The sequence below is a fragment of the Diadema antillarum genome, unplaced genomic scaffold (assembly GCF_040938485.1).
Source record: "Diadema antillarum isolate AM-2024a unplaced genomic scaffold, OU_Dant_1.0 seq00000320_RagTag, whole genome shotgun sequence".
NCBI lineage: Eukaryota > Metazoa > Echinodermata > Echinoidea > Diadematoida > Diadematidae > Diadema > Diadema antillarum.
Genome location: NW_027271339.1, coordinates 1,311,226 through 1,333,183, shown reverse-complemented (window position 1 = coordinate 1,333,183; position 21,958 = coordinate 1,311,226). Strand labels below are relative to the sequence as shown.

At 39.2% G+C, this 21,958-nt stretch overlaps 1 protein-coding gene across 2 annotated transcripts in view; it reads left to right on the top strand.

The window, feature by feature from the left end:
* The window catches only part of LOC139730528 (uncharacterized), a 148,948-nt gene that overhangs the window by 91,858 nt on the left and 35,132 nt on the right, over positions 1-21,958 (top strand). For both annotated transcript variants that reach the window (XM_071641380.1, XM_071641379.1), the window contains exons 5-7: positions 5,594-5,713; positions 17,474-17,620; positions 20,718-21,869. In XM_071641380.1, the coding sequence (XP_071497481.1) occupies positions 5,594-5,713; positions 17,474-17,620; positions 20,718-21,869 (1,419 nt within the window). The remainder of the gene's footprint in view (positions 1-5,593; positions 5,714-17,473; positions 17,621-20,717; positions 21,870-21,958) is intronic.

Here is a 21,958-nt window from a genome sequence, read left to right as displayed (position 1 = left end):
CTGATTCCGCACTGGTGGATTACCAACCTGTCCCTACTCTGTCAACCTACAAAAACAATCTCATTTTGGGGGCATTAGAGACTATCGTAGAATTGCAGAAGGAACAAGTTAATCAAACTACCATTCAATGAGATCCTGAAAGTTTTGATATTTCCTGAGATTAGCACTGGAACTGATAATCATGACACAAGTTTTGTCGGTGTTAAGGACAAAACAACTTTCTTTAATACACATTGTTTAATGCAACTGTTAATTTTTCATCAAAAATTGTAGCATCATTAGCACCGACAGTGAGGGTCATATCGTCGGCATACATATCTATGATGCCTTCTTGATTACACTCAGGTAGACTGTTAACATAAATTGAAAATAAAAGGGGACCAAGAATTGATCCTTGTGGCACATTCAATTTGATAGTTGATGGATGGGACTTGGCTCCTTTGAATTGTGTCACTTGTTGTCTATCACTCAAATATGATTTGAATTAATCAACAGGCATCTTCCTATCCCCTATCAGGGCTCGACACTAACTTTTATTTTTGGTGACCCAATCAGGCCACCAAAATCATGAATTTGTATTTTTTGGTGGCCCGAAAGTAATATCTGGTGGCCCAAAAAAAAAATCAAGAAAAACATGAAAAAACTAAATCGGTCCTACTAAACATAGAAACATAAATATTAAGCATTACTGAAGTAATACAGGTACCCATGTTTAACATTAGTGAATAGAAAATTCATTCATCTTACCCTTATTCTGAGTTCTAAGATTTAGCAAATGGGCTTATAGATTATATTGAAATTTTATGCTATTTTCGTGGTCAAAAACTTCCGTTTGAAATGAGAAAGTGGGAGCATTTACAGACATTTGTAAACATCGGACATTAAAAATGTTTTAGCATTGTAAAGAGCCGAAAGTTTCTGTTATTCATTTCTGATTGTAAAAGCAATCATCCAGCACTTACTAGTATTTTAGCACCTTACGGAGCCGATTGTTGCCATTAATCATTTTTAAATGTAAAAGAAAACAACCGACAATTATTTTAGCATCTTACGGAGCTGAATGTTATCCCTATTCATTTCCGAAAGTGAAAGCAAACATGCCCTTTTCATTTCAGCATCTAACTGAACCGATTGAAACCGTTAATAATTTCCAAATATAAAAGCAACAATCTGTTATTCATTTCCAAATTTAAAAGCAAACATCCGGCATTTATTTTATCATTGTACAGAGCCGAATGTTACTGCTGTCCACTTCCGAAAGTGAAATGAATCATCTGACAATTATTCTAGCATCATACGGAGCTGAATGTTACTGTTTTTCATTTTTAAACGTCAAGGCAGACATCAGACATTTATTTTACCATCAAACGCAGCTGAATGTTACTGCTATTCATTTCGAAATGTAAAAGCAAATATCCGACATTTATTTTAGCATCATATGGAGCAGAGTGTTACTGGTATTCACTTCCAAACGTAAAAGCAACAATCTGACATTTATTTTGCCATCTTCTGAAGCCGAGTGTTATTGCTATTTACTTTCAAAAGTAAGAGCAAACATCCAACATTATTTTATTTAATCATCGTACGGAGTTGAATATTATTGTTATTCATTTCCGAACGTCAAAGGGATCATTCGACGTTTATTTTAGCATCCTATTCTTCCGAAGCTGAATGTTATTGCTTTTTACTTTCGAACGTAAAAGCAAACATCCGGCATTTATTTTAGTATCATACGGAGTCGAATATTACCGTTATTCATTTCTAAAATAAAAAGCAAACATTGACATTTATCTTAGCATCTTACGGAGCCAATTGTTACCGCCCTTCATTTCCAAAATTAAAGGCAAACATCTGACTTTTTTTGGTGGCCCAATCGGGCCACCCAAATCTTAATTTCTGATATTTTGGTGGCCCGACGTGCGTTTTTGGTGGCCCCGGGCCACCGGGCCACCATTAGTGTCGAGCCCTGCCTATACATGATGATTATAATGTAAAAGTAGTTCAGTTTTAAAGCAGTTGGGCTGAAATTGGGCACAAGAGATGAATGTAATATGTAGTTAGGCAAGACACCTTTTTTCACAAGTGTTAAGAAATCAGTTGCCATGGCAACAGCAGTTTTTTATACAAATGCACATGTAACCAGTACAGTACATAGATGTGCAAACTTCATCTTTTGTCATTGTTGAACAGTGCATTGCCATGGTAACAGCATATTTTGAATAAAAATCATACAAAAATACCGTGGATTCAGCTAACTCCCTCAGTCTTTTGAGCATTTGGCTTGAAATTTTGCTCACGTAACCAGTACAGTATGTAGATGTGCAACTTCATCTATTGTCATTGTTGAACAATGTGTTGCCATGCCAATAGCACAATTTGAACAAAAATCATGCAAACATATTGTTGATTCAGCTAATTCCCTCAGCCTTTGAGCATTTGGCTTGTAATTTTGGCACATGTCATCGCTTAAGCCTAGCTCACACCTTTGCGTTTCGAGCTTGCATTCAGCAATGCCCGAACGCAGTCTAACGCAGCCTAACGCAGCCTAACGTAGTACTACGCAATGAAACAAGCTAATACGAGGTCAATACGCAGACTAACGCAGAGGCTTTGCGTTCTAGCTCGCTAGATTGAAATTTTTTCAAACATCCGCAACTGAACACAAGATCAAAATCCATACGACCTAAGACAAGGTGCCACCAGCTAATGCAAGCAAGGACGAGCAAGGAAGAGTGACAATGAGCTGCTTAACGCAGGCCAATGCAGCTTTACTTTGAACTGCGTTTCACTGCGTATGGTTGCGATACCTGCTCGCTTCACCTCGCATAACCTCGCTTTAGTTCGCATCACCTCGCTTTAGCTCGCATCACCACACGCTATTCCTAGTACTCTGCTCGCATTAGCAAGTACCGTTGCGGATGTAGCTCACTACATTGTGGATGTAGCTCACTACATTGCGAATCTAGCTCGTCCGTCACTCGCTCCCTCTCGTTCCTCCTCGTTCCTGTTCGATGCTGCTCGCTTTAGCTCGCTATGACTGCGTATATATCTGTGAATACAAAATCTAGTTAGATTTAATTAAAATTCACTTAGTTGACATAAGAAACACAACATGCTTATCAAATCATGAAGCTTTTGTAATGATTGTGTGCTTTCTGCAACATCAGATCCAAACATATAAAAAAGCACGTTTAACTGAGTTTCCCGCTGTTATTGTAGGTTTTGTGGAAAATCCTGTTTTTCTCAAATTGTATTACCACACATATGTATCACAGAAAAGTAATTTTTTTTTTTTAACTAGTAATATGCTCTGTTCAGTCGTCAACAACTGCAGGTATATTAGCAAGGTTGTCATTCCTGCTATAGTGACCATAGGCAAGCCATTTTGAAATAACCTGTTATGAAAATAATGTCTTGACCCCAAGCGACATTTAGGGTGACCCTATTAGGAAAAGTTGACTTCAGACCATGAAAACAACATCAGAATCGATTTCATTGACCCAGAAAACCTCTAATACTGATTTTGAAAATGATTGTGAAATGTTTGCCTTGTTAAACAATGCAAGTGATTTTTGAATTTCAGATGGCGGCCATATTGGATTTGGCCAATATGGCCGTCCCTGAGGGCTCCCTTCTTGGCGCCCATCAAAAATCGAAAAAGTATGGTTTGGGCAACACGTGTACCAAATTTGGTGCTTTTGGAAGAAGTTGGACCAAAAAGTCCTTTGTGCCCCCCACTAACTGTAAAATGTCAAAAACTTATATACCAGTGCAACTCTCTATGAGCTTGTACGCAGCAGGGCGAACTGATACGCAGCGGAACGAGCCGGAACGAGCAACAGTCTAGTTAAAGCGAGTGGATGAGCAGTGAAACGAGGAGAAACGAGTTAATGCGAGCTGCTAGAGAGCTAGTGCGAGATGCTAGCAAGCAATGAACGAGTGGCGAACGAGGCGAGCAATCTTCGTATCGAATCGTACTGTTACGAGCAAAAGCGAGCTGGAGCGAAGTGTAAAGCAAGCTAAGGCAACCGTAGGCAATCATTTTGTAAAAGAATATATACGAGCTACAACGCAACAATGTGACTGCTACAGAATATTTTGCTGCGGAGTGCTGTGTTAGGCTGCTTAAGGCTGCATTCACCTAACGCAGCTATACGCAGCTGAAACCGCAAAGGTGTGAGTGGGGCTTTAAGGATGTAGATGTGCAAACTTCATCTTTTTTTCATTGTTGAACAATGTGTTCCCATGGTTACAGCATATTTTAAATGAAAATCATACAAAAATACTGTGGATTCAGCTAACTCCTTCAGTCTTTGAGCATTTAGCTTGTAATTTGGTACATGAGACCGCTTTAGGATGTAGATATGCAAACTCCATCTTTCATTGTCTTTGTCGAACAATGCATTGCCATGGTAACATCATATTTTGAATGAAAATCATACAAAATACTGTGACTTTAGCTGCTGTAAAACATGATGTTTTCGCGGCGTGAAATTTTCTTGAATTGGAGCCGACGGCCTTTTTCGTGGCATGAAATTTTCGCGAGTTGCCTCAAACATTCAATGCATGATAGGGTAGACAAGAACTTTCGCGTGCATTTTAATTTCACGAATCTTGGCTCTCGCAAACTTTGTGAAATGAAAATGCACGCGAACATTCCTCATTTTACAGTAACTCCCTCAGTCTTTGAGCATTTAGCTTGAAATTTGACACATGTGATCGCTTTTAATATTATGTAGATGTGTGAATTCATCTTCTGTCATTGTTGAACAATATGTTTTTCCATGGTAACAGCATATTTGAATGAAAATCATACAAAAATATTGTGAATCCAGCTAACTCCCTCAATTTTTAATTGTTTCACTTAAAATTTTGGGCATATGACCAGAATAGTATGCGGATGTGCATACTTTATCTCTCCTTATTGTTGAAGAAGTGTTGCCATGGTAACAGTGCATTTTGAATGAAAATCTTACAAAAATATTGTGGATTCAGCTAACTCCCTCAATTTTGAGCAATTGGTGTGAAATTTGGCACGTGTGACTGCTAGAATAGGTAATTGTGCAAACTCATCTTTTGTTAAAGTCTAACATTATGTTGCCATGGCAACAGCATTTTATCATTGAAAAACATAGAAATTACCAGTTTATCTATCTAACTCACTCAGTTTTTGAGCATTTGAATTCAGATATGGCACATGTGACTACCATAATTCTTGAATGATCAAAACACATCTTTATTCAATGTTGAACAATGCATTGCCATGGTAACAACATTTTTCCAATAAAAAACATATAGAATTATTGTTGGTTTTGCTATCTTTTTCAATTTTAGGTGGGGGTATTAATCACATTAAGGGATAGTTCTGGTTTCCATTGCGGCAAATTGTTGAGCAGTGTATTTTCAGTAGGTAATTCTGTATAATCCTGAAAAGCCTAGTCAAGAAATCCCCTCAATACTTTTGAACTGAATGACCTTACTGAGAGCAGTTATGATTTGTTCAGTGATGATAAGAATTAAGAGTGAAATTCTTCAGGCTGGTGTTATTTGTGCTTACATTTTTTCTTCTTCTTCTTGTATTTTACTCTTTTAGGCAAGGCAAGAGCGAGACTTAATTCATGATCGTTTGCGGCTGATTGAGGAGCAGAATGAGAGTTTGTCACTATTCCATCACCAGTCCAGCCTGGGCAAATCTGAGCAACTCAGAGCAGAGGTAGGTTGACAAATAGAATGATAGACCAGTTTACTGGTTTATGCAACTCAGTTGGTAAAGGTGAAGAAAAAGTTTCACATTTCATTAAATAACAAGCTGTATTTCAATGTAAAATTTTGAATGAAATACTGGCATTTGTTTTGAACAGTTTAGGAAGGGATTTACAGATGTATGCATGCATTTTTATCCTTTTCATAGTGCACAATCAAAATGAAATGAATATGTGACTGTGCATCAAGAAACAAACAAAAAGTCACACTCCCTGATTTTGTGTGAGGACTGAAAATAGGTGAAATGGATCAACCTAGCCAGTCTTGAGTTTTTCATATTTTCTGAAAGAGCAAGTCTTCTTCTACATTATGCTAAAGTTTGGGATGATAAAACAAACAGGAAATTGTGTTTTTAGCAGTTTTTCTCAAACACTTTTTTGTAGAATAGTGTGATTAGGTGTGTCTTGTAGAGTCCCCTTTTCATTTCTTAAAAACCCTGTACACCCTCTTCACTTTCAAGCATTAATCATGGACAGAATGTGTTTCTGGGATCCAAATGGGGGAGGGGGAGGGCTTAAATTGTACATTTTCATCTTTTTCTTGAATAAAAGTAGCATTCCTAGGGGGATGGGATCTCAATGTGTTCGAATGGCACCATCCTCCCCTTGGGGGCCCCAGGGGGCTCACACCTCCTAAATTAAGGAATATTCAATAATATTCTTCTCTAGAGTCAGAAGTGATAGAGCGTTATGTCTTTCTTTTTTTCCAAACTGCATTGTCCAACTTTCTAAGTACAGTGTACTTGGCAGGTATTTTTACCAGTGTGATGGAATATGTAAATGGACACCATGCCCCCAGCTCTCAAAGGTGCCCCTGTGGAGCCGGGAAATGTGCAAACGCCGGGAAATGTGCAAACGCCGGGAATTGTGCAAACGTCTCGCCGGGAAATGTGCAAACGCCGGGAAATGTGCAAACGTCTTGCCAGGAAATGTGCAAACGCCGGGAAATGTGCAAACATCTCGCCGGGAAATGTGCAAATTTCATCAACGGGAAATGTGCAAACATGACGCCGGGAAATGTGCAAAAGTTCAATTTTGCCGGGAAATGTGCAAAACGTCGCCGGGAAATGTGCAAATCATTTACTTTAGCGATATTGTTCATAAAGATAGTAGATAAACTCCATATCAAGACTGCCCATGAACTTCCACCATTTAGATTTTCTTAATGAAATCCTAGACAGATTTTCAAAAAAAAAATGGCAGGTAGCACGATTTTGGCAATGGGATCTCAATTTGTTTGTATAGTAGCCACACCCCCCCCCCCCCCCCCACCCCCGGAAAAGGGGAGGGGGGCTCAATTAAGTCCCAGAACTACGGTATTATCGAAATTCTTCTTGTATTATAATAAACCAAATAAGAATGAGCTAGGATGGTTCTTTAACCCTAAAGGGGCCGGGCTTTTTTGGCTATGCTCAGACCGGGGGGGGGGGGGGGGGGGGGGGGGGGGGGGGTGGATTCCGCGCCCCCCCCCCCCCCCCATGACATCTCGGCCATTGGTGGTGCGATGGCGATGAAATTTCGCATGCGTGAGACCCACGTCATAATCTACAAGATTGTGTCATAAGATTTTTTGAAACAATCAATTTCTATTTTTGATTGATTAATTATGCAAATTAAGCTCAAGATGATATTTTAGCCTAATCAAAAGCATTGAGTCTAATTTTTGATCTGTAAATCTGTTTTTGCATATTCAACAATAGTACATCACAAAAACTTCCAAAACTCATTTCAATTCTTATGTATTTTATTGTTTTCAGAATTTCTTATGTATTTCTTTGTTTTCAAACTATTGTTTTTTCTTTGTTTTTTCATTGGAAATTGTCACTGACCACTCTTCTACCATAATTAGCACAAAATTAATAAATGAAAGTGATTAATTGTAAAAATAATCAGGTTTTTATGACTTTCATGACAGAACATTGTTTTCCATAGGAAATGTACCGCTTTGGGGCGACATTCCGTTACAAAAATGGGCGTGGCTTCGCAAAAGTATGCGCGGACGTTGCAAATTTGGTTGCGCGAGACTTGAACGAAGAAAGTCAAGAAGCCCCGCGACGAGGCCTTTTCGCGTTACAGATTTATAGCGCGAAAAGTCGAGGGGGGGGGGCGAATTCCCCCCCCCCCCGCCCTTTTAGGGTTAAAGATATTGATGACAGGAGTTCACGTTTAATGGCAGATCCAGGGATGCAGGACACGGGGCCATAAGTGGGGAGGAGTCTTCAAATTGAAGCCTCGGGATCCCTCAACCAGTGCTATGAAGACATTAATGACTGAAATTGCATGTTTGATTATGACGGATCCAGGGGTGTCCGGATCGCGGGGGAGGGGGTGAGGGGAGGAGAGGGATTTTCTACATTGTCAGTATCTTCTTGAAAAGTCTAGGACAGATTTTCACGAAACTTGTCAGATAGCCTCATTACGGTGATATGATCTTTATGAATTGAAATTAGCCCCCAATCCTCCCTTCCCCCACCCCCGGCCGAAAAGGGGGGGGGGGAGTTGAAGCCTCAGAGTCCCTAAACTCTGGATTTTTTAAAAAAAAAATATTTTTTTCTGTCGAACAAAAAAAAAAAAAGATATAGCTAAGTTAGTGCCTTGTATGACTGAAATTTCATGTTTGATTATGGCAGATCCAGGGGTGCCCTGATTGGGGGTGGGGGAGGGGAAGTGACGGAGAGGAGGGGGATTGTCCACATTTACTGCATCTTCTTGATAAATCCCAAGAAGGATTTTCACCAAACTTGGCAGATACCATCTTTACGATGATATGGTCTTATATGGTAAAATGAGCTCCACCCCCTCCCACCGCCAAGGGGGGGGGGGGAGGAGGAGTTGAAGTTTTAGGTCCCTAAACTCTGGAATCTGTAATCTTCTTCTGTTGAACTGAAGAATATGGAACTACGTTATATGAAGACACTATATACAGTTACTAAAATTTCAGGTTTGATTATGACGGGTCCAGGAGTGCGCTGATAAGGGGTGTGAGGGGGATTTTCCACATTTTCTGCATAGTCTTGTAAAATATATGACGGATTTTTACCAAACTTGGCAGATAGTATATTTATGGTGATTCGATCTTAATTTTTTAAATTGAATCTCCCTCCCCCTCCCCCTGCCGACGAGGAGGGGGGGTGAACCCTCAGAGTCCCTATTCTCTTGATTTTTTTTTTTTTTTACTTCTGTCGAACCGTTAGTGCTGTAAAGACATTAATGACCGAAATCTCATGTTTGATTACGGCGGGTCTAGGCGTGCTCTGATCGGGGGTAGGTGAGGGTGAGGGGGAGGGGGAGGAGGGAGATTTTCAACATTTTCTCCATCTTCTTGAAAAATCTATGACGAATTTTCACCAAACTTGGCCATAGCATCTTTATGGTGATAGTACTGTAAACAGTTAATGCATGATGTAGGCTCAAGTTTACAATGACAGATGAAGGGATGCCCAAAAAGGTGAGTGGGTAGGAAGGAGGCTTAATTTTTGTCTTTTTCCTGAAAACTCAAGACGCATCCCTCGGATAATAAAATCATATATCAGCTTTAAAAAAATTTAAAAAAAACCTATACAAAAATGATGGAGCTAATAGAGTGCTGGTGCCTGTTATGGTAAGTGAATTCATGAATATTAATGTTAAGTGCGGCGGAGGCGGATTTGTCACATATTCAGCTTCTTCTTGAAACCCTTATATAATAGATATTTGCCAGCTTGAAACGTAGCGTAGCGTATCTATCTGGTGATATGACCTCAATTTGTCTAAATGAGCACTGCCCCAACCCCTAAAGTGGGAGGAGATGGAGCCCCCCCCCCCCCACCTCATCTCCGCCCCTTGAACTTGAAAGGGACCAACACGAGGGGGGTGGGGTCGTTCGGGTGGAATTCAGAATTTTATTGAAAACCCTATACATATGAAAAAAAAAACCCGGAATAAATACTTTTTAAAGAAATTTTCTATACAACCAAGAGTAATAGAACACAATCTTATCACATTTTTAGAAGGTAGATCTATACTTTGATGAAATTTCACTTCTGCTTACTAAATGACGTGGGGGCTACCGTGGTCTTATCCCTAGCTTTGGGGAATGGGAACAACTTGGACTTGTTGCCCCTTCGAACAAAGTGGGATTCTATTACCCTAGAGATGCTACCTCCCACGTTCGGTGGATATCCGTCAAAGATTTCTCAAGAGGATGCAGAATATGCGAAAATCCCCCTCCTCCCCCTCAACCCCCCCCCCCCCCGATAAAGACACCCCTCGATCCGCCACAATCAAACGTGAAATAAAATTTCAGCCATTAATGTCTTCATAGCACTAATAAGCTCTCTTTTCCGGTTTGACAGAAGAAGAAAATTAAGCAGTGTGTGTGTGTGTGTGTGTGTGTGTATGGGAGGGGGTTCATTTTAACAAATTAAGTGTATATCACCGTAAAGAGGCAATCTGCCAATTTTGGTGAAAATCTGTCGTAGATTTTTCAAGAAGATGCTGAAAATGTGGAAAAAGTTCCTCTCTTTGCCCTCACCCCCTCGATCTGGAGACCCCTTGATCCGCGCCATAACCAAACATGAAATTTCATTCATTAACGCTGTGTCTTCATAGCACGAACTTAGCTCTATCTTTATCGGTTTGACAGAAGAAGATTAAATTCCAGAGTTTAGGGACGTTGAAGCTTCAACCCCCCGCAGTCCCCCCCCCCCCCCCCCCTTCGGCGGTGGTGGGGGGGGGGAACATTTGAACAAATTAAGATCATAATTATTACCATAATCTTGCTATCTGTCAAGTTTGGGGAAAATCCCTCATAGATATTTCAAGAATATGCTAAAAATTTGGAATATCTCCCGCCACCCATCACCCCCCCCCCCCCCCCTCCCGATCTGGACACCCCTTGATCCGCCATAATCAAACATGAAATTTCATTCATTAATCACGTTAATGTCTTCATAGCACTAACTTAGCTTTATCTTTTTCGGTTTGACAGCAGAAGATTTAAAAAAAAAATCCAGATTTTTGGGATGTTAAAAGTGAAGCTTTAATCCCCCCCCCCCCCCTTCGGCGATGGGGGCGCATTTTAACAAATCAAGATTATATTACAATAAATATGACTGTATTTCACAAGTTGGGTGAAAATCCGTCCTAGATTTTTCGAGAAATGCTGAAAATGTGGAAAATCCCCCTCCTCCCCCTCACCCCCGATCAGGGCACCCCTGGGTCCGCCATAATCAAACATGAAATTTTAGTCATTAATGTCTTCATAGCACTAACTTAGCTCGTTCTTTTTCGGTTCGACAGATGAAGAAAAAAATCAAGCGTTTATACATGGTATAGTGACTCTGAGGCTTCAACTCCTCCCCCGTCCCCCTCCTTAGGACTGGTATGTGTGTGTGGGGGGGGGGGGGGGGGGGGCTCATTTTGACAAATTACGATCATGTCACCATTAAGATGTTATCTGCCAAATATGGTGAAAATGTAATAAAAAACTAGAAATGTCACTATGGCGACTGATGCCTCCGCCATAATGCATGATTCTCCCAATAGGTGTATAGTACAATGTCTTCACAATGTGTGATGACAGTTTCACATAACTGGCAAAATAATGAAATGACAGGTTTGTCAGAAATATATTGAATGTTCACTTTCCTTGAACTGGGTTTGCTATAATTGTCTAAGAGTGCAGGTACACATATTTAGGGAATTGAGAATTTTTACTTGACTTCTGACGGACCCTTTTATAAGTTTATGCATTGAGTAATTTCCAAGGTATGAAAAAAGAATGTAATTACAGTACAAAATATTTCTTTTTTTTTTGGGGGGGGGAGGCATTGAAACCTAGCCCTTGACCCTTAACCTTTGACCTTTGACCTTCTGGCTGGAAATTTCCTGGAGAATCTCCATTAGGTAATGCACGTATACTTACGTTTTAAAACTAATAATGCAAGCATTGCATATACTAGTATATTAGGGAAATAGTAAAATTTTGAAGAGTTGGCCTTGACCTTTGACCCCCTGACTATTGACATACGACCCCTAAATTCCCTAGATAATCCCTGCCAGTCAGTACATGCGTATGCACCAAGTTCCATAAAGATACATTGAACCATTTGCGAAGAAAATGATATTGCAACATTTTCACCTAACATTTGACCTTTTGACCTTTGACCTTATGACTTGAAACTCTCTTTGGAGAATCTTTACGCAGTAGTACATGTCTACACTAAGTTTCAAGAAAAGATTTGAATACCTTTGGGCATTGCATAGATATGGGGGAAATAGCAACATTTTTATCATTTGACCTTGACCTTTTGACCTTTGACCTCTTGCCAATGTCACTAAAATCAACTCAACTAATTGTCCCATCATACATCATCCTTGGACCAAGTTTGGTGAAAGCTGCTTCATCCAGTTTTGAGTTATCACGTAAACAGATACATTTTAGGATTTGACCTTGATCTTTGACCTTTGACCTCTGTCCGATTTCACTAGAAAACTTATCAAGTAATTGCCCCATCATACATCATCCTCCGACAAAGTTTGGTGAAATTTGCTCGATCCAGTCTTGAGTTATCGCGTAAACGGATACAATTTCATGATTTGACCTTGACCTTTGACCTCTGACCTTAGGCCGATTTCATCCAAAATCTTATCGAATAATTACCCTATCATACTTTATACTTGGACCAAGTTTGGTAAAATTCCAGTCAATATTACTCAAGTTATCGCGTAAACGAAAGTGGACGGACGTACGTACGGACGGACGGACAACCCGAAAACGTAATGCCTCCGGCACCACTTCGTGGCGGAGGCATAAAAAGACAGATGGTCGCTAAGACAGGTGGTAAAGATGATAATGGTTCGTGCGCAGCTTTGATTGAGAGTTTCTCTTCCATCTCTACATAATATAGGTGAAATGAATGGTTTGCACATTTCCCGGCGACGTTTTGCACATTTCCCGGCAAAATTGAACATTTGCACATTTCCCGGCGTCACGTTTGCACATTTCCCGTTGATGAAATTTAGAGATTTGCACATTTCCCGGCAAGACGTTTGCACATTTCCCGGCGTTTGCACATTTCCCGGCGAGACGTTTGCACATTTCCAGGCGTTTGCACATTTCCCGGCGTTTGCACATTTCCCGGCTCCACAGCCCCCCCCCCCCACCCCAAGTTTCCAATGTTCTCGGGTAAGAGTCTGCAAGAATGCATGGAAGGTGAACTTACGATACTCAGTGAGTGCGAGACCCCCGGGTCTCTTGTTTAAAGTTACACCATAAGTAGGAGTTTCACACACTGTGTGTTACACGGAATGGGAAGTAGGCCAAGCCACAATAAACAACATAGAGTGGGGTCTACAACTGTATGTACTTTTCCACATTTGTGGTTGGTGTACACTAAATTAGCGTTTACTTAGTACATTTATTGCATGTTTTGACATTAGTGGCCGCTGTTTGTTTTTACATTTGTGGTTGAAATTTTTTTTACATTTGTGGGAAATTTCCACATTTGTGGGTTCAAGAAAGCCTTTCATATAGAAGTGGTTACTGTAGACGGTTTTCCAACATTTCATGTGTATGATATACATGTTCATGGATTATCATTGTATGCATCTTTAAGTACTTTACATGAGCATGTGTGTCTGTGTGTGTGTGTATAATGCACTTGTTCAAGCTTTGTGCTATGCTCTTATTGATCACATTATTGCTAACAAGCATGCATACAACAAGCAAGCTATTCACAAATCCATTACTATGCATATGTAGATAAAGAGTTCTCTAAACACATCCAATTGTTGTACTTGCCAATTGCTGTGATTGCCAATTGGCCCCAAAACATCAGTTGTTATAGAATGGGTAGCGAGAATCCTGCGATCTCATTGGTCGAGAACTATGTGTTTATTTATACTGGCCGCACGCTGAGTCACAGTGGTAAACATGTTATCGCGTACTTGTAGCAAGAGTACGCGCACTTGTAACAAAGGTTCGCGCATTAAGCAAGCGTTCGCGCACTCAGTACGAGACGCCTATTGGCTAAAACAACCATGTATCAGTTTTTACTGATGCATGGTTCTGAAGAGAGACCGTGCGTCCAGTAAAAACTGATGCATGGTTTTCGGGCTCTCGTCTATGACGAGCCAAAAGGAAATGCATCCAGTAAATTTGTCATCGAGTAACACGATAGAAAAATGGGTTTTTGGCAAGAAAATTACCCATTCTATAAAACAGATGACGCACATGTCTTTTCGTGCGTCAGTCGGAATATAGTGTGCATGCGGTATGAACTATCATGGTACAGATTTAGCCTAAACCCACTCGGCTTTGCCTCGTGGGTTAAGCCTTCCATAGTTACCTTATGCACACAATTCTGACTGACGCACTCAGACCTGTACGTCATTTGTATACTGACTAGCCATTGTTATACCCCCACCCACACATAGTGTGTAAGGGGGTATATAGGAATCACTTGGATGGCGGGTGGCCGGGTGGGATGGCGGGTGGCCGGGCGGTCGGTCGGGCGGTCAACGGTCGGTCCGTTGCAAAAAATCTTGTGGATCGAACTACTCTCTCATTTTTTGAGCAATTGACCCCAAATTTGGCATGTGTGACTGCTATCAAAGGTAAATGTGCAAGATACCTTTTTCGTCAGTATCAAATAATGCGTTGCCATGGCAACGGCAGATTTTCATAAAAATTGTGGATTGAACTACTCTCTCATTTTTTGAGCAATTAGCCCCAGATTTGGCATGTGTGACTGCTGTCAAAGGAAAATGTGCAAGATACCTCATTTGTTAGTATCTCATGCATTGCCATGGCAACAGCAAATTTTGTAAAAATCCTACAAAATGTTGTGGATCGAACTACTCTCTCATTTTTTGAGCAATTGATCCCAGATTTGGCATGTGTGACCGCTATCAAAGATAGATGTGCAAGACCCTTTTTTCGTTAATATTGCATAATGCGTTGCCATGGCAATGGCAAATTTTTGTAAAAACTTGTGGATCAAACTACTTTCTCATTTTTTGAGCAATTAACTCCAAATTTGGCATGTGTGACCACTCACAGGCAGATGTGCAAGACACCTTTTTTCATTAGTATTTCATAATGCATTGCCATGGCAACGGAAGATTTTCATAAAAATCTTACAAAATCGAACTACTCTCTCAGTTTTGTAGCAATTCAGATTGAATTTGAGATATGCGATCAATGTAATGTGTAGTTGTGCAAGACACCTTGATGTGTGTGTTAATAAATCTGTTGCCATGGCAACAGCAGTTTTTTTTTAACCAATCATACAAAAATGTGTGGATTAACCTAACTCCTTCAGCTTTTAAGCATTTAGCTTGAAAATTGGCACATGTGACCACTATGGTACGTAGATGTGCATACTTACTCTTTCGTTATTGTTGATCAATGAGTTGCCATGGTAACAACATATTTTGAATGAAAATCATTCAAAATATTGTGGATTCAGTTAACTCCCTCAGTCTTGAGCATTTGGCTTGAAATTTGGCACACATGACCACTATAGTATAAAGATGTGCAGACTTAATCTTTCGTCAGTGTTGAACAATGCATTGCCATGGTAACAGCTTTTTTTTTTACTAAAAAGCATACAAAAATATTGTGGATTCAGCTAACTCCCTCAGTCTTTGAGGATTTAGCTGTGAAATTTAGCACACATGACCACTGTGGTACGTAGATGTGCATACTTACTCTTTCGTTAATTGTTGATCAATGCATTGCCATGGTAATGGCATATTTTGAATGAAAATCATACAAAAATATTGTGGATTCAGTTAACTCCCTCAGTCTTTGAGCATTTAGCTTGAAATTTGGCACATGTGACCACTATAGCGTATAGATGTGCAGACTTAATCTTTTGTCAGTGTCAAACAATGCATTGCCATGGTAACAGCATTTTTTCACTTAAAAGTATACAAAAATATTGTGGATTCAGCTAACTCCCTCAGTCTTTGAGCATTTGGCTTGAAATTTTGCACATGTGACCACTATAGTATATAGATGTGCAAACTTAATCTTTCGTCAGTGGTGAACAATGCGTTGCCATGGTAACAACATCTTTTCATTGAAAAGCATTAAAAAAATATTGTGGATTCAGGTAACTCCCTCAGTCGTTGAGCATTTAGCCTGAAATTTGGCACATGTGACCACTATAGTATGTAGATGTGCATGCTTAATCTTTCGTCATTGTTGATCAATGTGTTGCCATGGTAACAGCATATTTTGAATGAAAATCATACAAAAATATTGTGGATTCAGTTAACTCCCTCAGTCTTTGAGCATTTAGCTTGAAATTTGGCACATATGACCACCATAGCATATAGATGTGCGAACTTAATCTTTTGTCAGTGTTGAACAATGCGTTGCCATGGTAACAGTTTTTTTTTAACTAAAAAGCATACAAAAATATTGTGGATTCAGCTAACTCCCTCAGTCTTTGAGCATTTAGCTTGAAATTTGGCACACCTCACCACTTTGGTATGTAGATGTGCAAGCTTAATCTTTTGTTAAATTGTGGATTAATACATTTCCATGGTAACAGCATATTTTGAATGAAAATTATATACAAATATTGTGGATTCAGGTAACTCCCTTAGTCTTTAAGCATTCGGCTTGAAATTTGGCACATGTGACCGCCATAGTACAGAGATATGCAAACTTCATATTTCATCATTGTTGAACAATGTGTTGCCACGGTAACAGTGTATTTTGAATGAAAATCATACAAACATTTTGATTCTCCTAACTCTCAGTTTTAGAGCATTTTGGCTTCAGATTTGGCACATGTTACCTCTACATTATCTAGATGTGCAAAAATCATCTTTTGTCAGTGTTAAAATGTATTGCCATGGTAACATATTTTGAATGGAAATGATACACTAATATTGTGAATTCAACGAAGCCCATCAGCCTTTTAGCATTTGGCTTGAAATTTGGCACATGTGACGGCTATGATATATAGTTGTGCAAACTTCATTTTTTCTTAATGTCCAACATTGTGTTACCATGGTAACACAATTTTTTTAATGAAAATCATAGAAATCGTCAGTTTATTTATCTTGCTCACTCAGTTTTTGAGCATTTGACTTGAGATGTGGGACATGTGACTAACAGCTAGCAATACATTTATTCACTGTTGACCAGTGCATTGCCATGGTAACAATTTTTTTTCCATTAAAAAGTAAAAAAAAAATTAATCCTGTTTGAGCTAATTCCCTTAGTTGTGGGTGGGGGTATATTAATCACAGTGAGTGGTAGTTCTAGTTTTAGAAAGATGACAGCCCATCATCGAAACTGTCATAGGTAAAAGACAATTGGATGTGTTTAGAGAACTCTTTATCTTTATTCATCGCCCATCCTTATGAACTCATTTTGCAATTACTATGCATGATTGTCACAGCTGCAAAGCAGTTGCAACTCCGTATGGGTTTGCGGCTGCTGTATGCAGCTTCATATACACTGCAGGATATAAAAAAAGGTGGCCCCTGGCTGTGTTAGATAGGTGGCCACTATGCTCAGGGTTTTTGATTATGGCTTTTCTCTCAGGGATTTTCAGTTGCTGTATATGGCAGGTGGCCACTTAGGCAGGTTTGAATGTATGTTCTCAGATTGGTTATGAACCTTGATTATATTTTATTTTTAGGTTTCTTCAGTTCGAAAGGAGAATGGCTGTAAGATTTACTCCAATAATCTTGCTCTTCCTTGGCAGGTTGTTAGCATAAGAGCTGAAAAGGAGAAGCTGGAAGGCAGACTCTTTATCCTGGAGCATGAACAAGAGACAGCAGTATGCAGTCTTGAAGAAGCCAAGGAGAGAAACATGATGCTGGAAAAGCAAGTAATGGAACTGGAACAAAGGGTGAGTTTTTAAATCAGAGAACTTTAGCATGCTGGCCAAGATATCTGTAATGCCAGTGTCATTTGTGCCTCTTTCTAGACAGAAGTCAGCACCTTCATGCAGGTTCAAGGCAAATCTTTTTTTTTTTTTTGGTAATTCCACATTAATTTTTTCTGTGGTTAAAACAAATCTAAGACACCATGTCTACTGAAAAATCTGGGTAGTACTTACAATTGAAAGTCCCATCAGCAGATGCACAGATAGTATACAAATATAAGGCCTGACCAGGCCTGAGAGGTTCTGGTTGAAACTATATGCATGAGGTGACTTCAGTAGTACTATTTTCTGAGGGATGCAGCCCCGAAGAAAATAGTGCTACTTAAGTCACCGAAGGCACATAGTTTATCCGATGCCTCAAATAATGGTCTGGTATATGTAATATATCCCTCCCAAATTATTTCAAGAGTAACAGTACACGCTAAGTGTATGCATGGTCTGCTGGTGCGCGATACCCATTCATTTGTATGTGAAAACCCAACCTGTCTTTTCACGAAGTGAAGATGCTGTTAACCTGAAATTTTACACATTCATTAAGCACATTTTATTCATGACAAATACCAACTGTAAATGCAGTAGGACTATCCTTTCAAAAATTGTCAAAGTTGAAAGCGAATGATGTGTAAGGGATTATTTAATGAAATGTAAAGGGGCCTCTAAAACACACCTAGTCACACTAGTCTTTAAAAAAAAAATCAGTAAAAACTACTAAAAATACATTTCCCGTTCATTAATAAACCCAAACATTACAATTTTATAGAGAAAAAAAAACAACTCTTTCAAATAATATGGAAAACTAAAGATTAACTAGGTTTTCACCCATTTCAACTATTTTGAGTCCTGACGCAAAATCAGGGCACACAACTGTTTGTTGGTTTTGTGATGCACAATCATATGGACACCACATGCCATTGCCAGCATGAACTTGACATGAGGAGGGGATGGGTTGCAGTGAAAACAAACTAGACTTAGAAATTTGTCATAACTGACAAATTAGGTGATCCGTTTAATTTGTGATCAGGGGCAATTGGCCATGCAGTTTCTGTATGTTTATCAGACAACAGATATTCGAACTTGGCATCTTGCGGATGATAAGCTTCAGGTTGTGCTCATATAGAATGAGTATTGCACAAAATCTCTGTAGCTTGAAGCCTGAGTTTCAAATTCAATCACATTCTCAGAAATGATTGCAACCCCCTATTAACAAACAATGGCCATGTGATGGTAGCCCAAAGTGCCAGCTACAACATATCAAAATCGGGGAGAAACTCAATCAAGTATAAGTGAGCTCATTGAATAAAGTCATGTAAATTTCCAATAAAGATAAAAAACAACAATTTTACAAGGGTAACTTCAATCCAATTTTTTTACCATGATGACTTCATCAAATCGAATAATTGTAAGTCCCTAGAATAATTTCAATTGAGAATTTGATAAGCTACAAAATACTGAATTTTGGTACAAATTGATCAAGGATAAGCGAGATCAACAATCAAATAAATTTGAAATCTGATGACGTCATTATGGAATTTCATATTTTTCATTTCATGCAGGAATTTTAGTAACTTTATTTTTGTTTGTAAGACTCAAAGACCCATAAGCTGACATCTAGCCCTCATCAGCTTTCAGAATATGTACAAAATATGCAGGGGTCATCGTCCATCCTAACCAGCTATGATGGATTGAAGATGCACTTTTTTAACACATGTATTACCATTGATGCGCTAACAAGATTTCAACTTTAACAGGCCCGTATGATGTCATATCAAGTCAGATAGATTTGAAATTTGGTGGAAATACTATCCATGAAACAAGAGAAAGATTCCATGCAAAAAAAAAAATATATATATATATATGTATATATATATATATTATTTTTCCCTGACGGACGCGCAAATACTCGCAAATGATGCATGTGTGCAAAATTTTAAGATGCTCAAAATGGTCTGAAACATATACAAATTTAAATGATTTCTAGCTTGATTGGAGCATTTTGAAAATTTGGCATGTGCATATACACACATATGTGCGTGCCAGCTCTATTTTTTAATTTGAAAATATAAATCATATCATGAAATATGCATCTGCCAATTTTTGCAATAAAATAATGTTTAGAAATAGAGTTACTGGCAATAATGTGATTTTAGAAAATTTGTCATAATGATGTAACAGTTGAGCGTTCACTAAGAAAAAAAAATCAACAGTTTCTTGATCTCATGATACATATTAAGTGCTGCAAGTTTCAAGAGCTAAAAGCTTGAGCTGTTAGAGATACGCTCTGCACAAGATCTGTACAGAAAGAAAGAAAGAAAGATAAAGAAATAAAGAAATAAAGAATTCATACAGAAACAGAACGTGATCCTTGAGCTTTCACAGATCACCCATATATGAAATTTTATGAAGAGCATATTATGAAGATAAGAGCAAAGTCACAGTTTGTTTTATTTTTCTATTCCAGTCAATATTCAGCTTACAAAATCCTGAGACATATAACTCTGTCGTACAAAAGGGCCCTATGCATCACATTGCTGATTCTTCGTGTTTTGTCTCATCCCTTCCCACATGATTGCATATCATGCCATGACAGACCTTGATTTTCTGGAACACTGAAATATGTTGGTTACCCATGCTCTTATTTCAATATTTTTTCTCCTTATCAATGGTATATCCAAAAATTTCATTTATCATTCCTTATGTAATGTTGACATATATACATGTATGTACTTACATCTTATGTTTTTAAAAATTGTATTTGCAAGTTTTGTTGGAGATGGAAAAGATGAATGAATGAATGAATGAATGAATGAATGAATGAATGAATGAATGAATGAATGAATAAATGAATGAATGAATATACCCACTTAAGGCAAGCTATTTTTATATGATGACCCAATTTTCTAGTTGTTAAAAACAGGAATGCAGATTATCTATTCCTGAGCAATTGATTCGATCAGTGATGAATAAAAGTCAATACCAGTATTGGAAATGTAAATTAGTGATAAAAATGACTAGCTATGGTATATGAACAACTGTTTCCACTCGCATTGCTTTATTAATTCAGTTGCAATTTCGTGAGACAGAACTGAGGGACCTGACTCGCCTACATGAGGAGACTATGCAGGAACTAGGCATGGCACGCTCAAGGGCCAACACCCACACCAGTTCCCTGTTTGATGAGCTAGAGCCTGCTGATCTCACTGGCTATGAGAGCTCTGATGAAGACCTGGATGGAGGCCAGGGGAACTTGAGTACAGGGGTAACTAAGCCCTCTGGCAGCAGCCACACCATTCACAGACAGATGAGCTTGGCAGATGAGCTTGCTGAGTCTCTAGGAGCAATGGAAGCATCTGAAAAGAGTCCTCGACTTAGTAAGAGCTTGAGCTTGGCTGACAAGTTTGCAGATCTAGGTGGAGAGCAAGCTTCACAGCAACAGAAGCAGATGAGCCATGGCAGTGACATACATTCCATGTTCAAACATCAAAGGAGTCTAGCAGAGGAGTTTGCGGACCTTGGTGGAGAGCCATCAGATAGCCCTCATTCTGGAGTTCAGGAGAATGAGGTTAGTTTTGAGGTAGAACATCCAGTTCATGAGAATTTAGTAGGTGAGCAAGCAGAAATGACTGATGGAATTGCTGGTCTTCAGCAGAAAAGCATTAGCCTTGCTGATGAGTTTCAGGCTGAACGAAGTCAACCCCCAAGTTTGACAGAAGAGTTTCCTCAAGCACATTGTGTTCCTCCACTCAAACAACCTAACGTCATGAGTCTTGCTGATGAATTGTTCATGGCATCTGCCTCCGTGCCAGCAATTAAAGTGGACTCATCAAACACTCTGGTTTTCATGACCCCAGCAGACCTCATGGAAGATCAGCAAGATTTTGATGGACAGATCCAGGCAGCTGCCGATAAAGAGGATGAGGAAGATGACATGATGATGAGTGGGATTACAATGGCAAATTCTACCCCCACCCATGGACTTAGCCTAGCAGATGAACTTGCCAATACACACTGGGAGCAGTTACATGATGGAGGAAATGGTGAAGACATTATTGATATTGGCAGTAAGAGAGCTGGAAGGCACAAAGGAAGATTAAGTCAAGGAGGAAGAGACATTCATAATGATGAAGATGACGAGGATGTCATCAATCAGGAGACACCGACAGCCTCACCAAACAGAAGCCCCCAAATGATGGAACTCAGAATGAAGCACAGACAGGTTTGGCAACTCTTCACTCACTCATGTAAACTGATGAATTATATAAATGTGATTCTGGATGTTTTTGATGGGATCAAACTACTCCACTA